At 46.4% G+C, this 25000-nt stretch overlaps 1 protein-coding gene across 1 annotated transcript in view; it reads left to right on the top strand.

Moving 5' to 3' along the window:
* The window catches only part of LOC113812895 (uncharacterized), an 80064-nt gene that overhangs the window by 54978 nt on the left and 86 nt on the right, over positions 1-25000 (top strand). The window contains exons 5-9 of the mRNA XM_070136913.1: positions 1248-2033; positions 4390-4490; positions 6442-6706; positions 7134-7580; positions 8364-25000. The exon at positions 8364-25000 is cut by the window's right edge and continues 86 nt beyond it. Of these exons, the coding sequence (XP_069993014.1) occupies positions 1248-2033; positions 4390-4490; positions 6442-6706; positions 7134-7580; positions 8364-22849 (16085 nt within the window). The 3' untranslated portion in view covers positions 22850-25000. The remainder of the gene's footprint in view (positions 1-1247; positions 2034-4389; positions 4491-6441; positions 6707-7133; positions 7581-8363) is intronic.

Here is a 25000-nt window from a genome sequence, read left to right as displayed (position 1 = left end):
GGGAGGAGGGAGGAAGGATGGGAGGAGGGGGGTTGTGAATAGGGAGGAGGAGAGAGAGGAGGCGTGGAGCGGGTTGTGAAGTGGGGGAGGGAGGAGGGGGTTGTGAATGGGGAGAAGGGAGGAGGGATGGGAGGAGCGGGTTGTGAATGGGGGGGGGGGGGAAATGGGAGTTGTGAATGGGGAGGAGGGAGGGAGCAGGCTGGTTGTGAATAGAGAGAAAGGAGTTAGGAGAAGAAGAGGGGAGTGTGAATGAAGGGAGAGGAAAGGGGTTGTGAGTTAAGAAGGAGGGGGGAGAGGATGAAGGAGGGGGAAGTGGGGAAGGATTTTGAGTGAACATAGATGGTGGGGAGGCAGGGAAGGGGAAGGGGGGCATGGGGAGTGATGAATGTTCATATATATGTTAGAGAAAGAAAGAGAAAGAGAGAGGAAGAAAGATAGATAGAGGGAGAGAGAGAGAGAGAGAGAGAGAGAGAGAGAGAGAGAGAAAGATAAATATATAGATAGAGGGAGAGAGAGAGATAGAGAGAAAGAGAGAGAGAGAGAGATAGAGAGAGAGAGTATGACGGGGAATCATATACAGTTGTGGCTCTAAAATGAAATCAATAAATTAAATAATTCAACAGCTGCACTTAGCGACAGATTTGAGGGTTTGAAGAGAGGTGGGGGGGGGGGGGCTAATGAGTTTAGAAAGCAGTGAGGAAAAATATGCGCAATGAAAGAGATTAATAAAAAAGAAAAAAAAAAAAGAAAGGAAAAGGAGACCTAGAACGGAAGAAGAAATAGCGAAGAAAATAAAAGAAATGCGACAGAGGAAGAGGAAGCGTCTGCAAGAGGAAGATTGATTTTAGTATTATTTTCATTTATAATTTAAATCTATTTGTCTCACCTGTTTTAATTATCTGCTGTCTGTATTTTTGGGTTATTTTTTATATTTTGGATTAGTTTTCTTTATTTCTTTATGTTTTCTTATATATATATATATATATATATATATATATATATATATATATATATATATATATATATATATATATATATATATTTGTTTACTTCCCATTTATATTTTGAATGTTTATAAATGTTAATTTTACCATCATTTTCAATGAAATATTCAGTTTATTTTTACACTATTTCTTTAGTTTGCTTTTTTGAATTAGTTTATTTTTTCTGTTCTTTTATTTCCATTATTTCACTTTTGTTTCGTTCCCTTCCTTTCCCTTTTGGTTCCTCCTCCGCCCGCCGAGCAGCCACAGATTCGGACTCGCTCAGTATCTCGAAAAATGAATCGAAGTCGTCCTCGATGGCAGCCTCGTCCTCGTCCCACGTTTCGAAGTCGGTCTCTTCCTCGCACGTGTCCTCCTCTTCTTCTACCTCGATGGTCAAGGAACAGCGCTCGTCCTCGTCCTCGAAGAAGGTGTCGAGTACGGAGGAGAGCTTCAGCGTCTCCGGACAGAGCTCGCGCGACTACCGAAGCAGCAGCAGCAGCAGGAAGGAGTCCTCGGAGAGCAGGAGCATGTCGCAGCAGAAGAAGAGCGTGTCGCAGGAGGTGAAGATGGTGAAGCAGAGCGAGAGTCGGCAGCTGTCGTCGTCCATGGAGAGTCAGCAGATGACAGAGCAGCAGATGATAGAGCAGCAGGGGCGTGAGAGCCAGGTCGCTTCGATAGAGCACCAGCGCGGACAGGACCTGAGCGTCTCAGAAAGACTCGCCTCGAAGGAGCAGCAACAACAGGTATCCCTCTCGAGCCAGGAGTCATCTTCGGTGAGCCAACAGATGTCCTCCATGAGCCAAAAAATGTCGTCGACCAGCGAAAGGGTTTCGCAGACGTCATCAACGAGCCAGCAGATGTCGTCCTCGACCAGCGAACAGGTGTCGCAGTCGAACCAACAGATCTCGTCGGCGAGCCAGGAGTTCTCCTCCACGAGACAGCACATCTCGTCGAGCGAGCAGAACGTCTCGCAGAGCCTCCAGGTCTCCCACAGCGAGGAGACGTCGAGGCGGGAGGCGACGATGGCCAGCCAGCAGATTAGCTCAGGTAACACGCGCGTGTCCAGGTGGGCGGCGGCGCCACCGCACGCCGCCAGGTAACCGGGAGGCCGCGTCACGTGTTCTTACTCATCGCCCGCTTGTATTACCTGCTTAACTACCTGTTCTGTGTGAGTGCGTGTGCTTGCATTGCCGCCAGGGCTTGGCTGCATGTATTGGTTTGTTTGCGCGATTGAATATGTTTTTATGTGTGTGTGTGTGTGTGTGTGTGTGTGTGTGTGTGTGTGTGTGTGTGTGTATATATATATATATATATATATATATATATATATATATATATATATATACATATATGTGTGTGTGTGTGTGTGTGTATATGTGTGTGTGTGTGTGTGTGCGTATGCTTGTTTAGTTATCCTTGCTACGTAATAAGTTGTGTGTGCTGTGTAATGCGTTTATAAAAGTATCTGCGTGTACGTTTTTAAATTATATTATAGGCAAGATAGTATGTGTGTGTGTATGCTGTGTGCTATAGACTCTATGCATGCGTTCTGTGTATATATTTATGTTTATTTTTTTCTTTGAATCAGTCAGTCACTCTATATTTCACTCTGTCTATCAATCAGATCTTCTTACCATTCTAGCTACCGACATTTACATATCGGTCTATCTACCTAACTAACAATCTTTCTCTCTCTCTCTCTCCCCATCGCTCTCTCTTTCTCTCTCTCTCTCTCCATCGCTCTCTCTTTCTCTCTCTCTCTCTCTCTCTCTCTCTCTCTCTCTCTCTCTCTCTCTCTCTCTCTCGCTCTCCCCATCTCTCTCTCTCTCTCTCTCCCTCTCCCCATCTCTCTCTCTCTCTCTTACCCACCAACCTATAGGACGTCCTTACTTACCCACCTACCCATCTATTTCTTCCCATCTATCTATCTATCTCCTCCCACCTACCCATCTGTCTCCTCCCACCTACCCATCTGTCTCCTCCCATCTATCCATCTATCTCCTCCCATCTATCCATCTATCTCCTCCCACCTACCCATCTGTCTCCTCCCACCTACCCATCTATCTCCTCCCACCTACCCATCTGTCTCCTCCCACCTACCCATCTATCACCTCCCACCTACCCATCTATCTCCTCCCACTTACCCATCTATCTCCTCCCACCTACCCATCTGGCTCCTCCCACCTACCCATGTATCTCCTCCCATCCATCGATCTATCTCCTCCCATCTATCCATCTATCTCCTCCCACCTACCCATCTATCTCCTCCTATCTATCCATCTATCTCCTCCCATCTACCCATCTATCTCCTCCCATCTATCTATCTATCTCCTCCCATCTATCCATCTATCTCCTCCCATCTATCCATCTATCTCCTCCCATCTATCCATCTATCTCCACCCACCTACCCATCTATCTCCTCCCATCTACCCATCTATCTCCTCCCATCTATCCATCTATCTCCTCACACCTATCCATCTGTCTCCTCCCACCTACCCATCTATCACCTCCCATCTATACATCTATGTCCTCTTATCTATCCATCTATCTCCTCCCATCTATCCATCTATCTCCTCCCATCTATCCATCTATCTCCTTCCATCTATCCATCTATCTCCTGCCATCTATCCATCTATCTCCTCCCACCTACCCATCTATCCATCTATCTCCTCCCACCTACCCATCTATCTCCTCCCATTTATCCATCTATCTCCTCCCATCTATCCATCTATCTCCTCCCACCTACCCATCTATCTCCTCCCATCTACCCATCTACCTCCTCCCACCTACCCATCTATCTCCTCCCATCTATCCATCTATCTCCTCCCACCTACCCATCTATCTCCTCCCACCTACCCATCTATCTCCTCCCACCTATCCATCTATCTCCACCCACCTACCCATCTATCTTCTCCCACCTACCCATCTATTTCTTCCCATCTATCCATCTATCTCCTCCCATCTATCCATCTATCTCCTCCCACCTACCCATCTATCTCCTCCCACCTACCCATCTATCTCCTCCCATCTATCCATCTATCTCCTCCCACCTACCCATCTATCTCCTCCCACCTATCCATCTATCTCCTCCCATCTATCCATCTATCTCCTCCCACCTACCCATCTATCTCCTCCCATCTATCCATCTATCTCCTCCCACCTATCCATCTATCTCCTCCCACCTATCCATCTATCTCCTCCCATCTATCCATCTATCTCCTCCCACCTACCCATCTATCTCCTCCCATCTATCCATCTATCTCCTCCCACCTACCCATCTATCTCCTCCCATCTATCCACCTACCCATCTATCTCCTCCCATCTATCCACCTATCCATCTATCTCCTCCCATCTATCCATCTATCCGCCAAGCACCCTGTTCATCCGTTCAATCGCCTTTCAGAGTCGCGCGTCACAGCCGGCCAACACGTAGTCGACGGAACAGTGAACAGAACTCGCCAAGACGTTTCCAGCCTCCAGTTGGGCAAGGGAGATTACTTCTCTCCATCTCTCTCATTCTCTCTCTCTCTCTCTCTCCCTCTCCCTCCCGCCCCTTCTCTCTCTCTCTCTCTTACCCACCAACCTATAGGACGTCCTTACTTACCCACCTACCCATCTATTTCTTCCCATCTATCTATCTATCTCCTCCCACCTACCCATCTGTCTCCTCCCACCTACCCATCTGTCTCCTCCCATCTATCCATCTATCTCCTCCCATCTATCCATCTATCTCCTCCCACCTACCCATCTGTCTCCTCCCACCTACCCATCTATCTCCTCCCACCTACCCATCTGTCTCCTCCCACCTACCCATCTATCACCTCCCACCTACCCATCTATCTCCTCCCACTTACCCATCTATCTCCTCCCACCTCCCCATCTGTCTCCTCCCACCTACCCATGTCTCCTCCCACCTATCCATCTATCTCCTCCCATCTATCCATCTATCTCCTCCCACGTACCCATCTATCTCCTCTTATGTATCCATCTATCTCCTCGCATCTACTCATCTATCTCCTCCCATCTATCTATCTATCTCCTCCCATCTATCCATCTATCTCCTCCCATCTATCCATCTATCTCCTCCCATCTATCCATCTATGTCCACCCACCTACCCATCTATCTCCTCCCATCTAGCCATCTATCTCCTGGCATCTATCCATCTATCTCCTCACACGTATCCATCTATCTCCTCCCATCTATCCATCTATCTCCTCCCATCTATCCATCTATCTCCTTCCATCTATCCATCTATCTCCTCCCATCTATCCATCTATCTCCTCCCATCTATCCATCTATCTCCTCCCACCTACCCATCTATCTCCTCCCATCTATCCATCTATCTCCTCCCACCTACCCATCTATCCATCTATCTCCTCCCACCTACCCATCTATCTCCTCCCATTTATCCATCTATCTCCTCCCATCTATCCATCTATCTCCTCCCATCTATCCATCTATCTCCTCCCACCTACCCATCTGTCTCCTCCCACCTACCCATCTATCACCTCCCACCTACCCATCTATCTCCTCCCACTTACCCATCTATCTCCTCCCACCTACCCATCTGTCTCCTCCCACCTACCCATGTCTCCTCCCATCTATCCATCTATCTCCTCCCATCTATCCATCTATCTCCTCCCATCTATCCATCTATCTCCTCCTATCTATCCATCTATCTCCTCCCATCTATCCATCTATCTCCTCCCATCTATCCATCTATCTCCTTCCATCTATCCATCTATCTCCACCAATTTATCTATCCATCTATCTCACCATCCATCTATCCATCTATCTCCACCCACCTACCCATCTACCTGCTCCCATCTACCCGTGTAGCTCCTCCCATCTATCCATGTATCTGATCACACCTATCCATCTGTCGCGTCCCAACTACCCATCTATATCCTCCCATCTATCCATCTATCTACTCCCATCTACCCATCTATCTCCTCCCATCTATCCATCTATCTCCTCCCATCTACCCATCTACCTCCTCCCACCTACCCATCTATCTCCTCCCATCTATCCATCTATCTCCTCCCACCTACCCATCTATCTCCTCCCACCTACCCATCTATCTCCTCCCACCTATCCATCTATCTCCACCCACCTACCCATCTATCTTCTCCCACCTACCCATCTATTTCTTCCCATCTATCCATCTATCTCCTCCCATCTATCCATCTATCTCCTCCCACCTACCCATCTATCTCCTCCCACCTACCCATCTATCTCCTCCCATCTATCCATCTATCTCCTCCCACCTACCCATCTATCTCCTCCCACCTACCCATCTATCTCCTCCCATCTATCCATCTATCTCCTCCCACCTACCCATCTATCTCCTCCCACCTACCCATCTATCTCCTTCCATCTATCCATCTATCTCCTCCCATCTATCCATCTATCTCCTCCCATCTATCCATCTATCTCCTCCCACCTACCCATCTATCTCCTCCCACCTATCCATCTATCTCCTCCCACCTATCCATCTATCTCCTCCCATCTATCCACCTATCCATCTATCTCCTCCCATCTATCCACCTATCCATCTATCTCCTCCCATCTATCCATCTATCCGCCAAGCACCCTGTTCATCCGTTCAATCGCCTTTCAGAGTCGCGCGTCACAGCCGGCCAACACGTAGTCGACGGAACAGTGAACAGAACTCGCCAAGACGTTTCCAGCCTCCAGTTGGGCAAGGGAGATTACTTCGGTGAGGAAGAGGAAACTTGTAATGTATATATTTATGTGTAATAGTTTTTTTTTTTTTTTTTTTTTGTCTTGTATTGTTATTATTATTTGTCTATTTTATTATTATTTTTTTTTTTTGCTTTATTTTTCAAGGTCATTTCCCTTTTTTGTCTTCAAATTTTTTTTTTATATTTGTTGTTTCATATAGCTTTCTTTTTAACCTTTTTATTTTTATTCATCTTAATTTTATCTTTTCTTTGTTCTTTATTTTTTCTCTGTTCTACATCTTTCATGTTTTTTTTTTATTTTTTTATTATTGTTTATCTTTATCCTTTAGATTTTCTTTATCTTTTTATCTTATTATCCTTTTAAATTCTCATTTCTCTTTGTTGTGTATCATCCAGAATTTGAAGCACAAATATTAACTTCACCTCTTCTGCTTTCGACAGGAAAAAGCACAGAGAAAGTAGAATACATGACAGTATCTGGCCATGCTCTGACATCAGGCAAAAGAGCAGATAACCTCAAACTCCAAGGCGACCTCTACTACCCCGAGAAGACCTCCCCGGGCAAGGGCGACCGAGCCGACGTCAAAAGGCCCACGGACAACCTGAGACCCCAAGGTGACTTCACCGCCCCCGAGAAGACTTCACCCGGCAAGGGAGACCGAGCAGATGTCAGAAAACCTACAGACAATTTGAGAACCGAAGGAGACTTCACCGGGAAAGAGAAGACCTCCCCGGGCAAGGGAGACCGAGCAGACGTCAAGAGACCCTCGGATAACTTAAGACCAGAAGGAGACTTCATCGCTCCGGACAAGACCTCACCGGGCGTTGGCGACCGCGCGGCCGTCAGGAGACCACAGGACAACCTAGCTCCGTCTGGCGATTTCGAGGGTGAGTGTTTTTTATTGTTTCCATAAAAGTACGGTCAGACTACCCATAGATTTCACTGAAATCCAGCGATTTTCTGTGGGCTGGAACCAACCCACCCATCCGTGGTGTTCACACTGCGAAAAGAACCATTGGCTTCGCTCAGTGGAATCGCGGCATCAAAACAAATCGTGACCGCTATGCGTTTGTTTATATTCGTCAGTCAAATGAGAATCCATGGTCAATGCTTTTGTTTTTACTTTTTATTCGTACTTTAGCTTAAATTCAAATGTAAATAATGATGTAAAACTAAATATCAATAACTCTGATTTCATTTTAAATATGTAATTATATTTATACTTCGAAATGAAAAGAAATATATAACATGCATACTATAGATTCTCAACGTGTGCTATTTTCCCATTCGTCCATCGATGGACAAGTGGGTTTCCATCGCATCGAACGTGTGGTCGAATGACCAGTGAAGTGGGTCCATCGATGGGCAAATTCCATTCAAAATCGCCGGATTTCACGAATCTTCGGGTAGTCTGACCGTGCCTTAAGGGGCGCTGTCCCGTTGAAAATCTCTTCAAAATGAAAAACACGACAGCTTTGACATTGAGACGAGTGACGATATCTTATCTACATATCTCTGTGTGAAATGGTTAAAACTTAATAGCTTTGTTTTCTAGCTATCCTTTCCTTATAGGTCGGCATATATCTATATCAATACGTTTAGCACACACACACACACACAGGCACACACATAATAACATTCTTTAACAACAGCTCCCTTTGCTTCCACAGGTGTCAGCACAAGTAAAGACCAATACACTGTTGTCCAGGGAGATCGAGCCGATGTAAAGCGCTACCAAGATTCTCTGAAAGTCGACGGGGAGTTCACCAGTGTCACTTCCAGCAAAGAGTCTTTCCAGAAGCACGAATCCATCTCACACTCGGAGCGCGTTGTGCACCAGGACAACATCAGGCTCGAGGGTGAGATGGAAACGATGAAAACCTCCTCGCAAAGTGAATACATTGAGAGAGCGGGCGACAGGCCCAAGTTACAAAGGAAGAAGACCTGGACCAAGCTAGAGGGAGAAATGTACATGAACAGGTCCAGCGACGAATACCAGTCATATCAACAGACTGAGAGGAGCCAGGTCATCAGGCATGAGGACAACCTTAGAATGGAAGGTGTCATGGAAGGACTTACCAAGGATACTTCACCAGTGAAGGGTGAAAGAGCACCAGCCAAGCGACATCCTGACAACCTGAAACTGGAAGGAAACTTTGAAGGAAAGTCACCAGAAGGTGCTCCTCTGGGAGAGAGAGCACCAATGAAGAAATATCCTGACAACTTGAAACTTGAAGGTGACTTTGAAGGGAAACCTCAGGATGGAGTACCAATGGGTGACAGGGCGCCAATGAAGCGATATCCAGATAACTTAAAGCTATCTGGTGATTTTGAAGGTCGCCCAGAAGAGGGAGCTCCTGTTGGCCAAAGAGAACCCATCCAAAGGTATCCTGATAATCTCAGGATGGAGGGTGAATTCGCAGGGCGTTCCCGAAGCCGGAGCCCTGTCAAGGGTGAACGATCCATGATCAAACGTCATCCTGATAATCTAAAAATGGAAGGGACCTTCGAGGGCATGGAACGAAGCAGAAGTCCAACAAAAGGAGAGCGAGTACCAACTAAGAAGCATCCTGACAACCTTAAGGTCGAGGGAGATTTTCTCGGGAAGTCGCCTGAAGCTGCTCCTAAAGGTGAGCGAGCAGCGATCAAAAAGCATCCAGACAATCTAAAAATTGAGGGAGACTTTGAGCCAAAACCCAGAGGTCGAAGCCCAACAAAGGGTGAAAGAGCCAAAACCAAGAAACATCCAGATAACTTAAAGGTGGAAGGAGACTTTGAAGGGAAACCAAGGGAACCAGCACCTAAAGGAGACAGGGCAGCTATAAAGAAGCATGAAGATAACCTGAAGATGGAAGGCACACACACAATGAGGGAGAGGAGCAAGAGCCCGGTAAAGGGGGAGAGAGCTCCAATCAAAAAGCATCCTGACAACTTAAAACTTCAAGGAGATTTCGAAGGGAAGCCTCATGATGAAGCTCCACTTCGAGGTGAGAGGGCCAAAGTCATTCGACATACAGACCAACTGCACATGGAAGGCGATTTCAATATGGAGAAAAAGGAGCAGGTAACATTCAAAGGGGAGAGAGTTGAGATTACAAGGCACGAAGATAATCTGAGAATGGAGGGAAGCTTTACAGGAAAAGAAACTGAATATCAGCAGTTCAAGGGAGAAAGAAGCAAAGTTGTAAGACATGAGGATAATCTTCGAATGCAAGGAGACTTCATTGGTAAAGAATATGAAGAAGTGACTATTGGAGAACGAGCACCAGTTAAGAGACACCCAGACAATTTGCGAATGGAAGGAGACTTCCAAGCTCCAAAACCAGGTGAAGCTCCAAGAGGGGAAAGAGCCCCTGTCAAACGCCATCCTGACAACCTAAAGATGACTGGAGACTTCCAAGGTAAAGAAGAAGATTACAGAATTGTACGAGGAGAGAGAGTAGAGGTTGTACGCCGTGAAGACAACTTACGCATGGAAGGAGAATTCATAGGTAAGGAATATGAAGAAGTTATTGTAGGTGAAAGAGCACCAGTAAAAAGACATCCAGACAATCTTCGAATGGATGGAGACTTTTATGCTCCTGGTCCTGAGGATGCTCCACGTGGAGAAAGAGCACCTGTTAAGAAACATCCTGATAACCTTAAGCTAGGAGGAGACTTCCAAGGAAAACCTCGTGAAGATGCTCCTTATGCTGAGAGAGCTCCAGTCAAGAGGCACCCAGACAATCTTCGGATGGATGGAGATTTCTATGCTCCTAGTCCTGAGGATGCTCCACGTGGAGAAAGAGCACCTGTTAAGAAACATCCTGATAACCTTAAGCTAGGAGGAGACTTCCAAGGAAAACCCCGTGAAGATGCTCCTTATGCTGAGAGAGCTCCAGTCAAGAGGCACCCAGACAATCTTCGGATGGATGGAGATTTCTATGCTCCTAGTCCTGAGGATGCTCCACGTGGAGAAAGAGCACCTGTTAAGAAACATCCTGATAACCTTAAGCTAGGAGGAGACTTCCAAGGAAAACCTCGTGAAGATGCTCCTTATGCTGAGAGAGCTCCTGTGAAGAAACACCCAGACAATCTTCGAATGGATGGAGACTTCTATGCCCCAACCCCTGAAAATGCACCTCGTGGTGAGAGAGCACCTGTAAAACGTCATCCAGATAACCTACGCATGACCGGAGATTTTATTGGCAAGGAAGAAGAGTATGTTACTAGGCGAGGAGAGAGAGTTGAAATTGTGCGTCGTGAAGACAATCTCCGAATGGAAGGAGAATTTATTGGCAAAGAATATGAACAGGTAACAATTGGAGAGAGGGCTCCAGTCAAGAAACATCCTGACAACTTAAAGATGGTTGGAGACTTTGAAGGAAAGCCTCGTGAAGATGCTCCATATGCAGAAAGAGCTCCAGTTAAGAAGCACCCAGATAACCTTCGAATGGATGGAGACTTCTATGCCCCTACCCCAGAAGATGCTCCTCGTGGTGAAAGAGCACCTGTAAAACGTCATCCGGATAACTTACGCATGACTGGAGACTTTATTGGCAAGGAAGAAGAATACACTATCAAGCGAGGTGAGAGAGTTGAAGTTGTTCGACGTGAGGACAACCTTCGCATGGAGGGAGAGTTTATTGGGAAAGAGTATGAACAGGTAACAATTGGAGAGAGGGCTCAAGTCAAGAAACATCCTGACAACCTCAAAATGGTTGGAGACTTTGAAGGAAAGCCTCGTGAAGATGCTCCATATGCAGAAAGAGCTCCAGTCAAGAAACACCCTGACAATCTCCGTATGGATGGAGACTTCTATGCACCATCGCCTGAGGATGCACCTCGTGGTGAGAGAGCCCCTGTAAAACGTCATCCGGATAACTTACGCATGACTGGAGACTTCATTGGCAAAGAAGAAGAGTACACTATCAAGCGAGGAGAGAGAGTGGAAGTTGTTCGGCGTGAGGACAACCTTCGCATGGAGGGAGAATTCATTGGTAAGGAGTATGAGCAAGTGACAGTAGGAGAGAGGGCCCCAATCAAGAAACATCCTGACAATCTCAAGATGGTTGGAGACTTTGAAGGGAAGCCTCGTGAAGATGCTCCATATGCAGAGAGGGCTCCAGTCAAGAAACATCCTGACAACCTCCGAATGGATGGAGACTTCTACGCTCCAACTCCTGGAGATGCTCCTCGTGGTGAAAGAGCTCCTGTGAAGAAACATCCTGATAACCTTAAGCTAGGAGGAGACTTCCAGGGAAAACCTCGTGAAGATGCTCCTTATGCTGAGAGAGCTCCAGTCAAGAGGCACCCAGACAACCTTCGAATGGATGGAGACTTTTATGCTCCTACCCCAGAAGATGCTCCTCGAGGTGAACGGGCTCCAGTCAAGAAACATCCTGACAATCTTAAGATGGTTGGAGACTTTGAAGGAAAGCCTCGTGAAGATGCTCCATATGCAGAGAGGGCTCCAGTCAAGAAACATCCTGACAACCTCCGAATGGATGGAGATTTCTATGCTCCAACTCCCGGAGATGCTCCTCGAGGTGAAAGAGCTCCAATCAAGAAACATCCTGACAACCTTAAAATGGTTGGAGACTTTGAAGGAAAGCCTCGTGAAGATGCTCCTTATGCTCAGAGAGCTCCTGTGAAGAAACATCCAGACAACCTTCGAATGGATGGAGACTTTTATGCTCCTTCTCCGGAAGATGCTCCTCGTGGCGAAAGGGCTCCAGTCAAGAAACATCCTGACAATCTGAAAATGGTTGGAGATTTCGAAGGAAAGCCTCGTGAAGATGCTCCATATGCAGAGAGAGCTCCTGTGAAGAAACATCCCGACAACCTCCGAATGGATGGAGATTTCTATGCTCCAACTCCTGGAGATGCTCCTCGAGGTGAAAGAGCTCCAATCAAGAAACATCCTGACAACCTCAGAATGGTTGGAGACTTTGAAGGAAAGCCACGTGAAGATGCTCCATATGCAGAGAGGGCTCCAGTCAAGAAACACCCAGACAACCTTCGAATGGATGGAGACTTTTATGCCCCTACCCCAGAAGATGCTCCCAGAGGAGAAAGAGCACCAGTAAAACGCCACCCAGATAATCTTCGTATGACAGGAGACTTCACTGGTAAAGAAGAAGAGTATACTATTAAGCGAGGAGAGAGAGTAGAAGTTGTTAGGCGTGAGGACAATCTTCGAATGGAAGGAGAGTTTATTGGGAAAGAGTATGAGCAGGTCACCATAGGAGAAAGAGCTCCAGTCAAGAAACATCCTGATAATCTTAAGATGGTCGGAGATTTTGAAGGGAAACCACGTGAAGAAGCCCCTTATGCTCAGAGAGCTCCCGTCAAGAAACACCCTGACAATCTCCGTATGGATGGAGACTTCTATGCACCATCGCCTGAGGATGCACCTCGTGGTGAGAGAGCCCCTGTAAAACGTCATCCAGATAACTTACGCATGACAGGAGACTTCATTGGCAAGGAAGAAGAGTACACTGTCAAGCGAGGAGAGAGAGTGGAAGTTGTTCGGCGTGAGGACAACCTTCGCATGGAGGGAGAATTCATTGGTAAGGAGTATGAGCAAGTGACAGTAGGAGAGAGGGCCCCAATCAAGAAACATCCTGACAATCTCAAGATGGTTGGAGACTTTGAAGGGAAGCCTCGTGAAGATGCTCCATATGCAGAGAGGGCTCCAGTCAAGAAACATCCTGACAACCTCCGAATGGATGGAGACTTCTATGCTCCAACTCCTGGAGATGCCCCTCGTGGCGAAAGAGCTCCAATCAAGAAACATCCTGACAATCTTAAGATGGTTGGAGACTTTGAAGGAAAGCCTCGTGAAGATGCTCCATATGCTCAGAGAGAGCCAGTTAAGAAACATCCCGATAACCTCCGAATGGATGGAGACTTCTATGCTCCTACCCCAGAAGGTGCTCCTCGAGGTGAACGGGCTCCAGTCAAGAAACATCCTGACAATCTTAAGATGGTTGGAGACTTTGAAGGAAAGCCTCGTGAAGATGCTCCATATGCAGAGAGGGCTCCAGTCAAGAAACATCCTGACAACCTCCGAATGGATGGAGACTTCTATGCTCCAACTCCTGGAGATGCCCCTCGTGGCGAAAGAGCTCCAATCAAGAAACATCCTGACAATCTTAAGATGGTTGGAGACTTTGAAGGAAAGCCTCGTGAAGATGCTCCATATGCTCAGAGAGAGCCAGTTAAGAAACATCCCGATAACCTCCGAATGGATGGAGACTTCTATGCTCCTACCCCAGAAGGTGCTCCTCGAGGTGAACGGGCTCCAGTCAAGAAACATCCTGACAATCTTAAGATGGTTGGAGACTTTGAAGGAAAGCCTCGTGAAGATGCTCCATATGCAGAGAGGGCTCCAGTCAAGAAACATCCTGACAACCTCCGAATGGATGGAGACTTCTATGCTCCTACCCCAGAAGATGCTCCTCGAGGTGAACGGGCTCCAGTCAAGAAACATCCTGACAATCTTAAGATGGTTGGAGACTTTGAAGGAAAGCCTCGTGAAGATGCTCCTTATGCAGAGAGAGCTCCAGTCAAGAAACACCCTGACAATCTCCGAATGGATGGAGACTTCTATGCTCCAACTCCTGGAGATGCTCCTCGAGGTGAACGGGCTCCAATCAAGAAACATCCTGACAATCTTAGGATGGTTGGAGACTTTGAAGGAAAGCCTCGTGAAGATGCTCCTTATGCTCAAAGAGAACCAGCTAAGAAACATCCTGACAACCTCCGAATGGATGGAGACTTCTACGCTCCTACTCCAGAAGATGCTCCTCGAGGTGAACGGGCTCCAGTCAAGAAACATCCTGACAATCTTAAGATGGTTGGAGACTTTGAAGGAAAGCCTCGTGAAGATGCTCCATATGCAGAGAGGGCTCCAGTCAAGAAACACCCAGACAATCTTCGAATGGATGGAGACTTCTACGCTCCAACTCCTGGAGATGCTCCTCGAGGTGAACGGGCTCCAATCAAGAAACATCCTGACAATCTTAAGATGGTTGGAGACTTTGAAGGAAAGCCTCGTGAAGATGCTCCATATGCAGAAAGAGCTCCAGTCAAGAAACATCCCGACAACCTCCGAATGGATGGAGACTTTTATGCTCCTACTCCAGAAGATGCTCCTCGAGGTGAACGGGCTCCAGTCAAGAAACATCCTGACAATCTTAGGATGGTTGGAGACTTTGAAGGAAAGCCTCGTGAAGATGCTCCATATGCTCAAAGAGAACCAGCTAAGAAACATCCTGACAACCTCCGAATGGATGGAGACTTCTATGCTCCTACTCCAGAAGATGCTCCTCGAGGTGAACGGGCTCCAGTCAAGAAACATCCTGACAATCTTAAGATGGTTGGAGACTTTGAAGGAAAGCCTCGTGAAGATGCTCCATATGCAGAGAGGGCTCCAGTCAAGAAACACCCAGACAATCTTCGAATGGATGGAGACTTCTACGCTCCAACTCCTGGAGATGCTCCTCGAGGTGAACGGGCTCCAATCAAGAAACATCCTGACAATCTTAAGATGGTTGGAGACTTTGAAGGAAAGCCTCGTGAAGATGCTCCATATGCAGAAAGAGCTCCAGTCAAGAAACATCCCGACAACCTCCGAATGGATGGAGACTTTTATGCTCCTACTCCAGAAGATGCTCCTCGAGGTGAACGGGCTCCAGTCAAGAAACATCCTGACAATCTTAGGATGGTTGGAGACTTTGAAGGAAAGCCTCGTGAAGATGCTCCATATGCTCAAAGAGAACCAGCTAAGAAACATCCTGACAACCTCCGAATGGATGGAGAATTCTATGCTCCTACCCCAGAAGATGCTCCCCGTGGTGAAAGGGCTCCTGTGAAGAAACATCCTGACAATCTTAGGATGGTTGGAGACTTTGAAGGAAAGCCTCGTGAAGATGCTCCATATGCAGAGAGGGCTCCAGTCAAGAAACATCCCGACAACCTCCGAATGGATGGAGACTTCTATGCTCCAACTCCTGGAGATGCTCCTCGAGGTGAACGGGCTCCAATCAAGAAACATCCTGACAATCTTAAGATGGTTGGAGACTTTGAAGGAAAGCCTCGTGAAGATGCTCCATATGCAGAAAGAGCTCCAGTCAAGAAACATCCCGACAACCTCCGAATGGATGGAGACTTCTATGCTCCAACTCCTGGAGATGCTCCTCGTGGCGAAAGGGCTCCAATCAAGAAACATCCTGACAATCTTAGGATGGTTGGAGACTTTGAAGGAAAGCCTCGTGAAGATGCTCCATATGCTCAAAGAGAACCAGCTAAGAAACACCCAGACAACCTCCGAATGGATGGAGACTTCTATGCTCCTACCCCAGAAGATGCTCCTCGAGGTGAACGGGCTCCAGTCAAGAAACATCCTGACAACCTCAGAATGGTTGGAGACTTTGAAGGAAAGCCTCGTGAAGATGCTCCATATGCAGAGAGGGCTCCAGTCAAGAAACATCCTGACAATCTCCGTATGGATGGAGACTTCTATGCACCATCGCCTGAGGATGCACCTCGTGGTGAGAGAGCCCCTGTAAAACGTCATCCGGATAACTTACGCATGACTGGAGACTTCATTGGCAAGGAAGAAGAATATACTATCAAGCGAGGAGAGAGAGTGGAAGTTGTTCGGCGTGAGGACAACCTTCGCATGGAGGGAGAATTCATTGGTAAGGAGTATGAGCAAGTGACAGTAGGAGAGAGGGCCCCAATCAAGAAACATCCTGACAATCTCAAGATGGTTGGAGACTTTGAAGGGAAGCCTCGTGAAGATGCTCCATATGCAGAGAGGGCTCCAGTCAAGAAACATCCTGACAACCTCCGAATGGATGGAGACTTCTATGCCCCTACCCCAGAAGATGCCCCTCGTGGTGAAAGAGCACCTGTAAAACGTCATCCAGATAACTTACGCATGACTGGAGACTTCATTGGCAAGGAAGAAGAATACACTATCAAGCGAGGAGAGAGAGTGGAAGTTGTTCGCCGAGAAGATAATCTTCGTATGGAGGGAGAATTCATTGGAAAGGAATACGAGCAAGTCACGAGAGGAGAAAGGGCTCCCATCAAGAAACATCCTGACAATCTTAAGATGGTCGGGGACTTTGAAGGAAAGCCTCGTGAAGAAGCTCCATATGCAGAGAGGGCTCCAGTCAAGAAACACCCAGATAACCTCCGAATGGATGGAGACTTCTATGCTCCTACTCCAGAAGATGCTCCTCGAGGTGAACGGGCTCCAGTCAAGAAACATCCTGACAACCTCAGAATGGTTGGAGACTTTGAAGGAAAGCCTCGTGAAGATGCTCCATATGCAGAGAGAGCTCCAGTCAAGAAACATCCTGACAACCTGCGAATGGATGGAGACTTCTACGCTCCAACTCCTGGAGATGCTCCTCGAGGCGAACGGGCTCCAATCAAGAAGCACCCTGATAACCTCAGAATGGTTGGAGACTTTGAAGGAAAGCCTCGTGAAGATGCTCCATATGCAGAGAGGGCTCCAGTCAAGAAACATCCTGACAACCTCCGAATGGATGGAGACTTCTACGCTCCAACTCCTGGAGATGCTCCTCGAGGCGAACGGGCTCCAATCAAGAAGCACCCTGATAACCTCAGAATGGTTGGAGACTTTGAAGGAAAGCCTCGTGAAGATGCTCCATATGCAGAGAGGGCTCCAGTCAAGAAACATCCTGACAACCTCCGAATGGATGGAGACTTCTACGCTCCAACTCCTGGAGATGCTCCTCGAGGCGAACGGGCTCCAATCAAGAAGCACCCTGATAACCTCAGAATGGTTGGAGACTTTGAAGGAAAGCCTCGTGAAGATGCTCCATATGCAGAGAGGGCTCCAGTCAAGAAACATCCTGACAACCTCCGAATGGATGGAGACTTCTACGCTCCAACTCCTGGAGATGCTCCTCGTGGTGAACGGGCTCCAATCAAGAAGCACCCTGATAACCTCAGAATGGTTGGAGACTTTGAAGGAAAGCCTCGTGAAGATGCTCCATTTGCAGAGAGGGCTCCAGTCAAGAAACATCCTGACAACCTCCGAATGGATGGAGACTTCTACGCTCCAACTCCTGGAGATGCTCCTCGTGGTGAACGGGCTCCAATCAAGAAGCACCCTGACAATCTCAGAATGGTTGGAGACTTTGAAGGAAAGCCTCGTGAAGATGCTCCTTATGCAGAGAGGGCTCCAGTCAAGAAACATCCTGACAACCTCCGAATGGATGGAGACTTCTACGCTCCAACTCCTGGAGATGCTCCTCGTGGCGAAAGGGCTCCAATCAAGAAACATCCTGACAATCTTAGGATGGCTGGAGACTTTGAAGGAAAGCCTCGTGAAGATGCTCCATATGCAGAAAGAGCTCCAGTCAAGAAACATCCTGACAACCTCCGAATGGATGGAGACTTCTATGCTCCAACACCTGAAGATGCACCTCGTGGTGAGAGAGCACCAGTGAAACGTCATCCTGATAACTTGCAAATGTCTGGTGAGTTCATTGGTAAAGAAGAGGAATTCATCTTCAAGCGCGGAGAGAGGGTTGATGTTGTTCGCCGAGAAGACAATCTGCGAATGGAGGGAGAATTTATTGGTAAAGAATACGAACAAGTCACAGTGGGAGAGAGAGCTCCAGTGAGGAGACATCCTGACAACCTTCGAATGGATGGTGATTTCTACGCTCCAGTTCCAGAAGATGCTCCTAAGGGTGAAAGAGCCCCTGTAAAACGTCATCCAGACAACCTTCGCATGACTGGGAAGTTCGAAGGAAAGGAAGAGGAACATGTTTTTACTCGGGGTGAAAGAGCAGAAATTGTACGTAGAGAAGACAATCTTCATATGGTAGGAGAATTCATTGGCAAAGAACATGAAGAAGTTAAGATCGGTGAAAGAGTAACTGTGAAGAAACATGAAGATAATCTTAGAATGGATGGACAGTTCTATGCTCCTACCCCAGAAGATGCTCCTCGTGGTGAACGGGCTCCAATCAAGAAGCACCCTGATAACCTCAGAATGGTTGGAGACTTTGAAGGAAAGCCTCGTGAAGATGCTCCATATGCAGAGAGGGCTCCAGTCAAGAAACATCCTGACAACCTCCGAATGGATGGAGACTTCTACGCTCCAACTCCTGGAGATGCTCCTCGTGGTGAACGGGCTCCAATCAAGAAGCACCCTGATAACCTCAGAATGGTTGGAGACTTTGAAGGAAAGCCTCGTGAAGATGCTCCTTATGCAGAGAGGGCTCCAGTCAAGAAACATCCTGACAACCTCCGAATGGATGGAGACTTCTATGCTCCAACTCCTGGAGATGCTCCTCGAGGTGAACGGGCTCCAGTCAAGAAACATCCTGACAATCTTAGGATGGTTGGAGACTTTGAAGGAAAGCCTCGTGAAGATGCTCCATATGCAGAGAGGGCTCCAGTCAAGAAACATCCCGACAACCTTCGAATGGATGGAGACTTCTATGCTCCAACTCCTGGAGATGCTCCTCGTGGTGAGAGGGCTCCAGTCAAGAAACATCCTGACAATCTCAGAATGGTTGGAGACTTTGAAGGAAAGCCTCGTGAAGATGCTCCATACGCAGAAAGAGCCCCAGTCAAGAAACACCCAGACAATCTTCGAATGGATGGAGACTTCTATGCTCCATCACCTGAAGATATTCCTCGTGGAGAAAGAGCTCCAGTCAAGAAACATCCCGACAATCTCAGGCCAGAAGGAGATTTCATGGGACGGCCAAGGGATCAACAGCCTCTTGTTGGTGACAGAGCCCATATTAGGAAGCTAGAAGATAATCTGCACATGGAAGGTGAATGGATTGGCCAATCAAGTACACACTATGATTATCCAGTTGTAAGTGGAGTGCGGCAGGAGGTGTACAGACACTCAGACAACTTAAAACAAGAAGGAGAGTTCATTGGTAAAACGCATTTCACTGATGACTACCAGCTTCATCAGGTACAGCGCTCTCAAGCAGTTAAGCACAAGGACAATCTGACTATTGAAGGAAAATACCACCTTGAGACATTGCAAAAGGATGCATACAAGATCCACAAAGGTGTTCGAGCTGAAATTAAGAAACACAGTGATAACCTCCATCTAGAAGGAGATTTTGCTGGACGTCCACATGAGTTGGCACCTCTTAAGGGAGATCGAGCATCCATTGTACGTCATCCTGATCATCTTAAACCTGATGGAGAATTTGAGGGAAAGCCCACAGAAGAAGCACCACGAGGAGAGCGTGCACCTGTCAAGAAACATCCAGATAATCTGAAGATGGAAGGTACCTTTGAAGGGAAACCACTCGAAGATAGTCCACTGAGGGGAGAACGAGCAACAATCAAGAAACATGAAGATTCTCTGAAGATGGAAGGCAGCTTTGAGGGTCGACATGTATCCGCAGTTAAACGAGGCGAGCGTGCAGAAGTTCATAAACACACTGATAACTTGAAAATGGAAGGTGATATGACATTCATTCGTGAAGAAGCTGCTACAAGAGGAGAGAGGGCAGAGATCAGCAGACATGCAGACAATTTGAAGATGGAAGGAGATTTAGAAATAACAAAGAAGACATTTGCTACTAAAGGAGAAAGAGCCACAACTCAAAAGTATGAGGATACTTTGAAAATGGAGGGAGACATGCTGATCACTAAGAAGGAAATGGTGACTAAGGGAGAGAGAGCAGAGATAAAGAAACACAAGGACACCCTTAAAATCGACGGAGAATTCGAAGGAAAGAAAAAGTCTGCAGTGTTGCGCGGAGAACGGGCAGAAGTAAAGAAACACAAGGACAATCTAAAGATGGAGGGTGATATGAATATTGAAAAGAAAACTTCTGTAATCAAGGGTGAACGAGCAACTATCAAAAAGCATGAGGATTCATTAAAACTTGAGGGTGACATGACCTTCACAAAAGAGGAAAGCATCGGAAGGGGGGAAAGAGCACATATCAAGAAGCATGAAGATACATTGAAAATGGAAGGATCATTTGAAGGACGAAGGAAATCTGCTGCAGCTGCCAAGGGTGAAAGAGCAGATGTGAAGAAGCCTAAGGATAACCTGAAGACAGAAGGTGAGTTTAGAACCACTCGGAAGTCTGCGGTGACAAAGGGTGAGCGTGCTGAGATAAAGAAACATGAAGACAACTTGAAGATGGAAGGAAAGCTTGAAATAACAAAGGAAACCTCTTCGGTTGTGAGAGGTGAAAGAGCTGAGATTAAGAAGCATGAAGACTCTCTGAGAATGGAAGGCTCTTTCGAAGGAAGGAGGAAGAGTGCTGCAACCTTCAAAGGAGAACGAGTTGAAATCCGGAAACACGAAGATCATCTGAAAATGGAAGGGACTTTCGAGGGATTCCAGAGGACAAGTACACCTGCTAAAGATGGCGTGAAAAGAAACGAAACTTTCAAAGTAAAGGGCGAAAGAGCACAAGTCAAGAAACATGAAGACAACCTGAAGATGGAAGGAGAGTTCTATGCACAATCTCCGAACATTAGCCCTATTAAAGGAGACCGAGCGGATGTTAAGAAGCCAAAAGATAACTTGAGTGTGACTGGGCCCTTCGAAGGTAGACCTAAAGAAGGACCTGGAGTTGGAGAGCGACCACCGCCTTACAAATATGATGATAATCTCAAAATGGAGGGCGACTTCGAAGGCAGGAGAAGAGGATCACCTGGAAAGGGTGAACGTCTTCCTCAGAAGAGGCATCCTGACAATCTCAAGATGGAAGGGAGTATGGATGGACGTGCAAAAGAAAGTCCTGGAACAGGTGAAAGACTTCCTCAGAAACGGTACCCAGATAACCTTAAGTTAGATGGAAGCTTTGAGGGTAAGACCAAAGAGAGCCCAGGTGCTGGTGAAAGACTGCCACAGAAAAGATACCCTGATAACCTCAAGGTCGAAGGTGACTTTGCAGGTCGTCCCAAAGGTAGTCCAGGAGCAGGTGAACGACTACCTCAGAAGCGTTATCCCGACAACCTGAAGATAGAGGGAGACTTTGAAGGTCGGCGACGATCATCTCCAGGCGTGGGAGACAGAGTCTCACCCACGAAATACGAAGACAGTCTAAAGCTCGAGGGAGAGTTTACAGGATCCAGGAGAGAAAGCGCTGTTGTTAATGGAAAAGCAGAGGTTCAGCAATCACAAGTTAGTGTAGCTGGAAGTAGTGGAAAGATCCGACGTGACACTGTAGTGCTGAAGTCTGGAGAATCCATGGCAACTAAGTTAGCATCGGAATCTGTAACCTCCAAGACAGAAGAATCCTCCTCCATTCAGAAGTCCAGCTCTGCAAAGAGTGACACCAGTACTAACAGAGATGTGAGGACAGTCGAGTCGTACACAGCTGATGGGCGTAAAGTCACCCGAGTCATAACCAAAGAAAGCCGAGAAACAAAGTCAGCCACACGTGCCGAGTCCAGGGCTACCAGTGTCAAGTCCACTACTGAAGAACGTAAAATTTCATCTGCTGAGGCCAAGCTTGAAGCTTCTTCGCTGAGTACGTCCCATGCCAGAGGGACAAAAGAAAAATCTCCCACTCCTGCAACAACCCCTACTGGTCGTGGTCGCCATAACCAGTCCTCTTTCTCCTTGGCTGAGGATTCCAGTAAGATGGAAACAACCACACGTTCTTCAGGTATCAAGAAGGCCACATCAAAGAGCAACATCAACTTAGGTCTCGAAGTCGGCAAAGGAGAATCCACAGCTACAACACGAGAGATGGCTTCTTCCCTCCGACAAGCAGAAGCTCTAGACCTCCGAGGCAGCACCAAGGTCGATGGCTCTTCCTCCTCCTCCACGTCTCACGGCGCCACTCATTCCTCACACATCGCCGGCAGCAGCCAAGAGGAGTACCGCAAGTGGTCCGCCAACCATCAGCAACAGAGCGAGCAGAGGCGAGTGTCCTCGAGCAGCTCGGCCACCAACCGCGTGGAGCAGCGAGTGACGAGAGGGCGTGGCAACGCATCTTCCATCACCTTCCACTCCGAGTACGACCCCTGGAGGGACGCCACCATCACTCGGCGGGGAGAGTGGCAGATCGTGACCCCGTGCCCCGCCTCCCTGCTCGACACCCGCGCCTCGAACTACAGAGCAAAGGAAAACGCACCCAAACCCAAGGAGCACAAGTTTTACCTCCCCATAGTTGAGTGAGTGTGAGACTTCCGTAAACAAATGGACTTAATGAGAAAAAAAACGTTTAATCTATGAAGACAAACCGCCTTACATGGTCCAAGTAAAAGGTCATGTTAGATATTAATGATTCCTTTTATTTTTGCACAGTAATGCTCATTTAACCTGTGATGTTGACTGCCTTAAGACTGATTCTCCAGTGTTTCTACAGTAGGAAATGCTTAAGCTGTGATTACTTCAATAAGTAAGGAAAAAAGTATACACTTGAAGATTATAAGCAGAGCAGCTGTAATATTCTTGTATGTGACATTTCGACGAAGTGCTTTTGAAGTTGTTACATCCCATGCCATTTTTACTTATTTTTATAATCTAGAATAAGACTGTAGCATTTTTCTCAATCAAAACGAACGAAGACAATAGTCTGCTTTCTGTACTGTTAGTGGGAAACTTTATAACTCGAAAGGGATAATATACACACACATATTATATACAAACATATTTATAAATATATATTTTTTATCACAGTGTTCAACATTTAACGCAAAAGAGAAAAACAGAAACAAAGAGTAGTTCTCAGCAGGCGTTCTGTTTACCCTTGCGTCTCAGGATTTAGGGGACATCTCCTGGGACGTGAAGCTAAACGACGACTGTGTCTTCGGGCCTCTGTCTCCGGCCTGGCCCCTCGCCAAGCCCAGGGCAGACGGCTCGGCCCAGGCATGTTGTGACCTTACGATTCATGCCTTTGGTCTAACCAACCCGTGTTATTTTTTTTTTCTTTTTTTTTTTTTACATCCCCTCCTGTCACCAAAAGAATGGATATGGGATATAGGAAGTGGGAAAAGGAGGATGGATATCTAGGTATATATTTAGATATTGAAGTGTATATGAAGTTTGCGAAAATGTGTCTTTAGTTCAGAACCGAAAGATATTTTTTTAATTGTCACTTATCTCCTTTTCCCATTGTCTGTTTCCTCGTCTCCAGTGACGGGAGGAGTTAGCTGTAGTTTCTATATATTTAAAAGAAAGAAATTTGGTGCTTGGTTGTGTATTTTTGTTTTGTTTTTAGTACTGTTTTTAACGAATATAACAGAAATGTAACGATGCATTTTTAAAATGAATTTACCCATTAAAGACAATGTGTGAATTTACAGTGTTTGGTATACTGATATGAATATGATTTATATGAATTAATTTGAATTATTTATTTTCTATTTTACTGTTTTTGTTAATAGTATATATATATGCATTTTACTGAATGAGTTCGAGGTTTCCACTGTAGTGATAGTCGGAAAACCGAATTATATATGTTTGTTGGTGCCATAAGACAAAAGAAAACGGGGAAGCTCTAACCTCGTTTTCAAACAAGTATATCGATTGTTCACAACAGCAACGGGCAGAACAAAGAAAGGAAAAGAAAAGATGAATATCGCTAAAAGAAGAAAAAAAAAAGCGAAAGAATAAAACTGACCCAAGCTTGAGACAAGGCAATAAATTCAAATTTATTGATCCTGTGTCTTCAGAAAGACTGGGATAAAATCCGTCCTTGCAACACCCCTACCCACCCCCCACCCACCAACACCCCCAACCACAATCCCGCCTACATTAATATCTTCCATCTTGCAAACCACATTATATGTAGCATACACCGTCTTTGTATGTCTTGCTGCACGGTCACGCTATCACTTTGCGTGTGTGTTATTATTTGCACACACACACTCCGTTTTTCTTGTTTTTTAAATTATTATTATCACTATTTTCATCATTATTGGTGTTGGCATAATAAGCTTCACTCACAAAATCTCATTTATCGAATATTCGTACTATTTTGTACACAGAACTTTCGTGTTTTCCAAAACTCACAGAATGACCATATTATTATAGCATTATAATATATTTATTAATATAAAAAGGATATCAAGCAAAGCATCGGTGTTGCAGCCTTTTTTGTTCTTTTTTTGCTACATCAATGTGAGTTTTGTAACTTGTTCCTAACCCAATTGTCTACTTTTTCGGTTACCTTCCCGCCTCTTCAAGTCTTGGGTTTTTAACGATCTTTATATATACATTTGTTTGTTTTTTTATTTTATTTAATTGAGTGTTGCTTCTCGCTGCGTTTGCACTGGAGTTGCTTCTTCGTATGTGCTTTATTGTTATCAAGGTGTTTTAGAAAGA

Source organism: Penaeus vannamei, chromosome 2 (genome assembly GCF_042767895.1).
Source record: "Penaeus vannamei isolate JL-2024 chromosome 2, ASM4276789v1, whole genome shotgun sequence".
Taxonomy (NCBI): Eukaryota; Metazoa; Arthropoda; class Malacostraca; order Decapoda; family Penaeidae; genus Penaeus; species Penaeus vannamei.
Note: the sequence above shows the minus strand (reverse complement) of the source record. Positions and strands in the feature narration are given on the sequence as shown.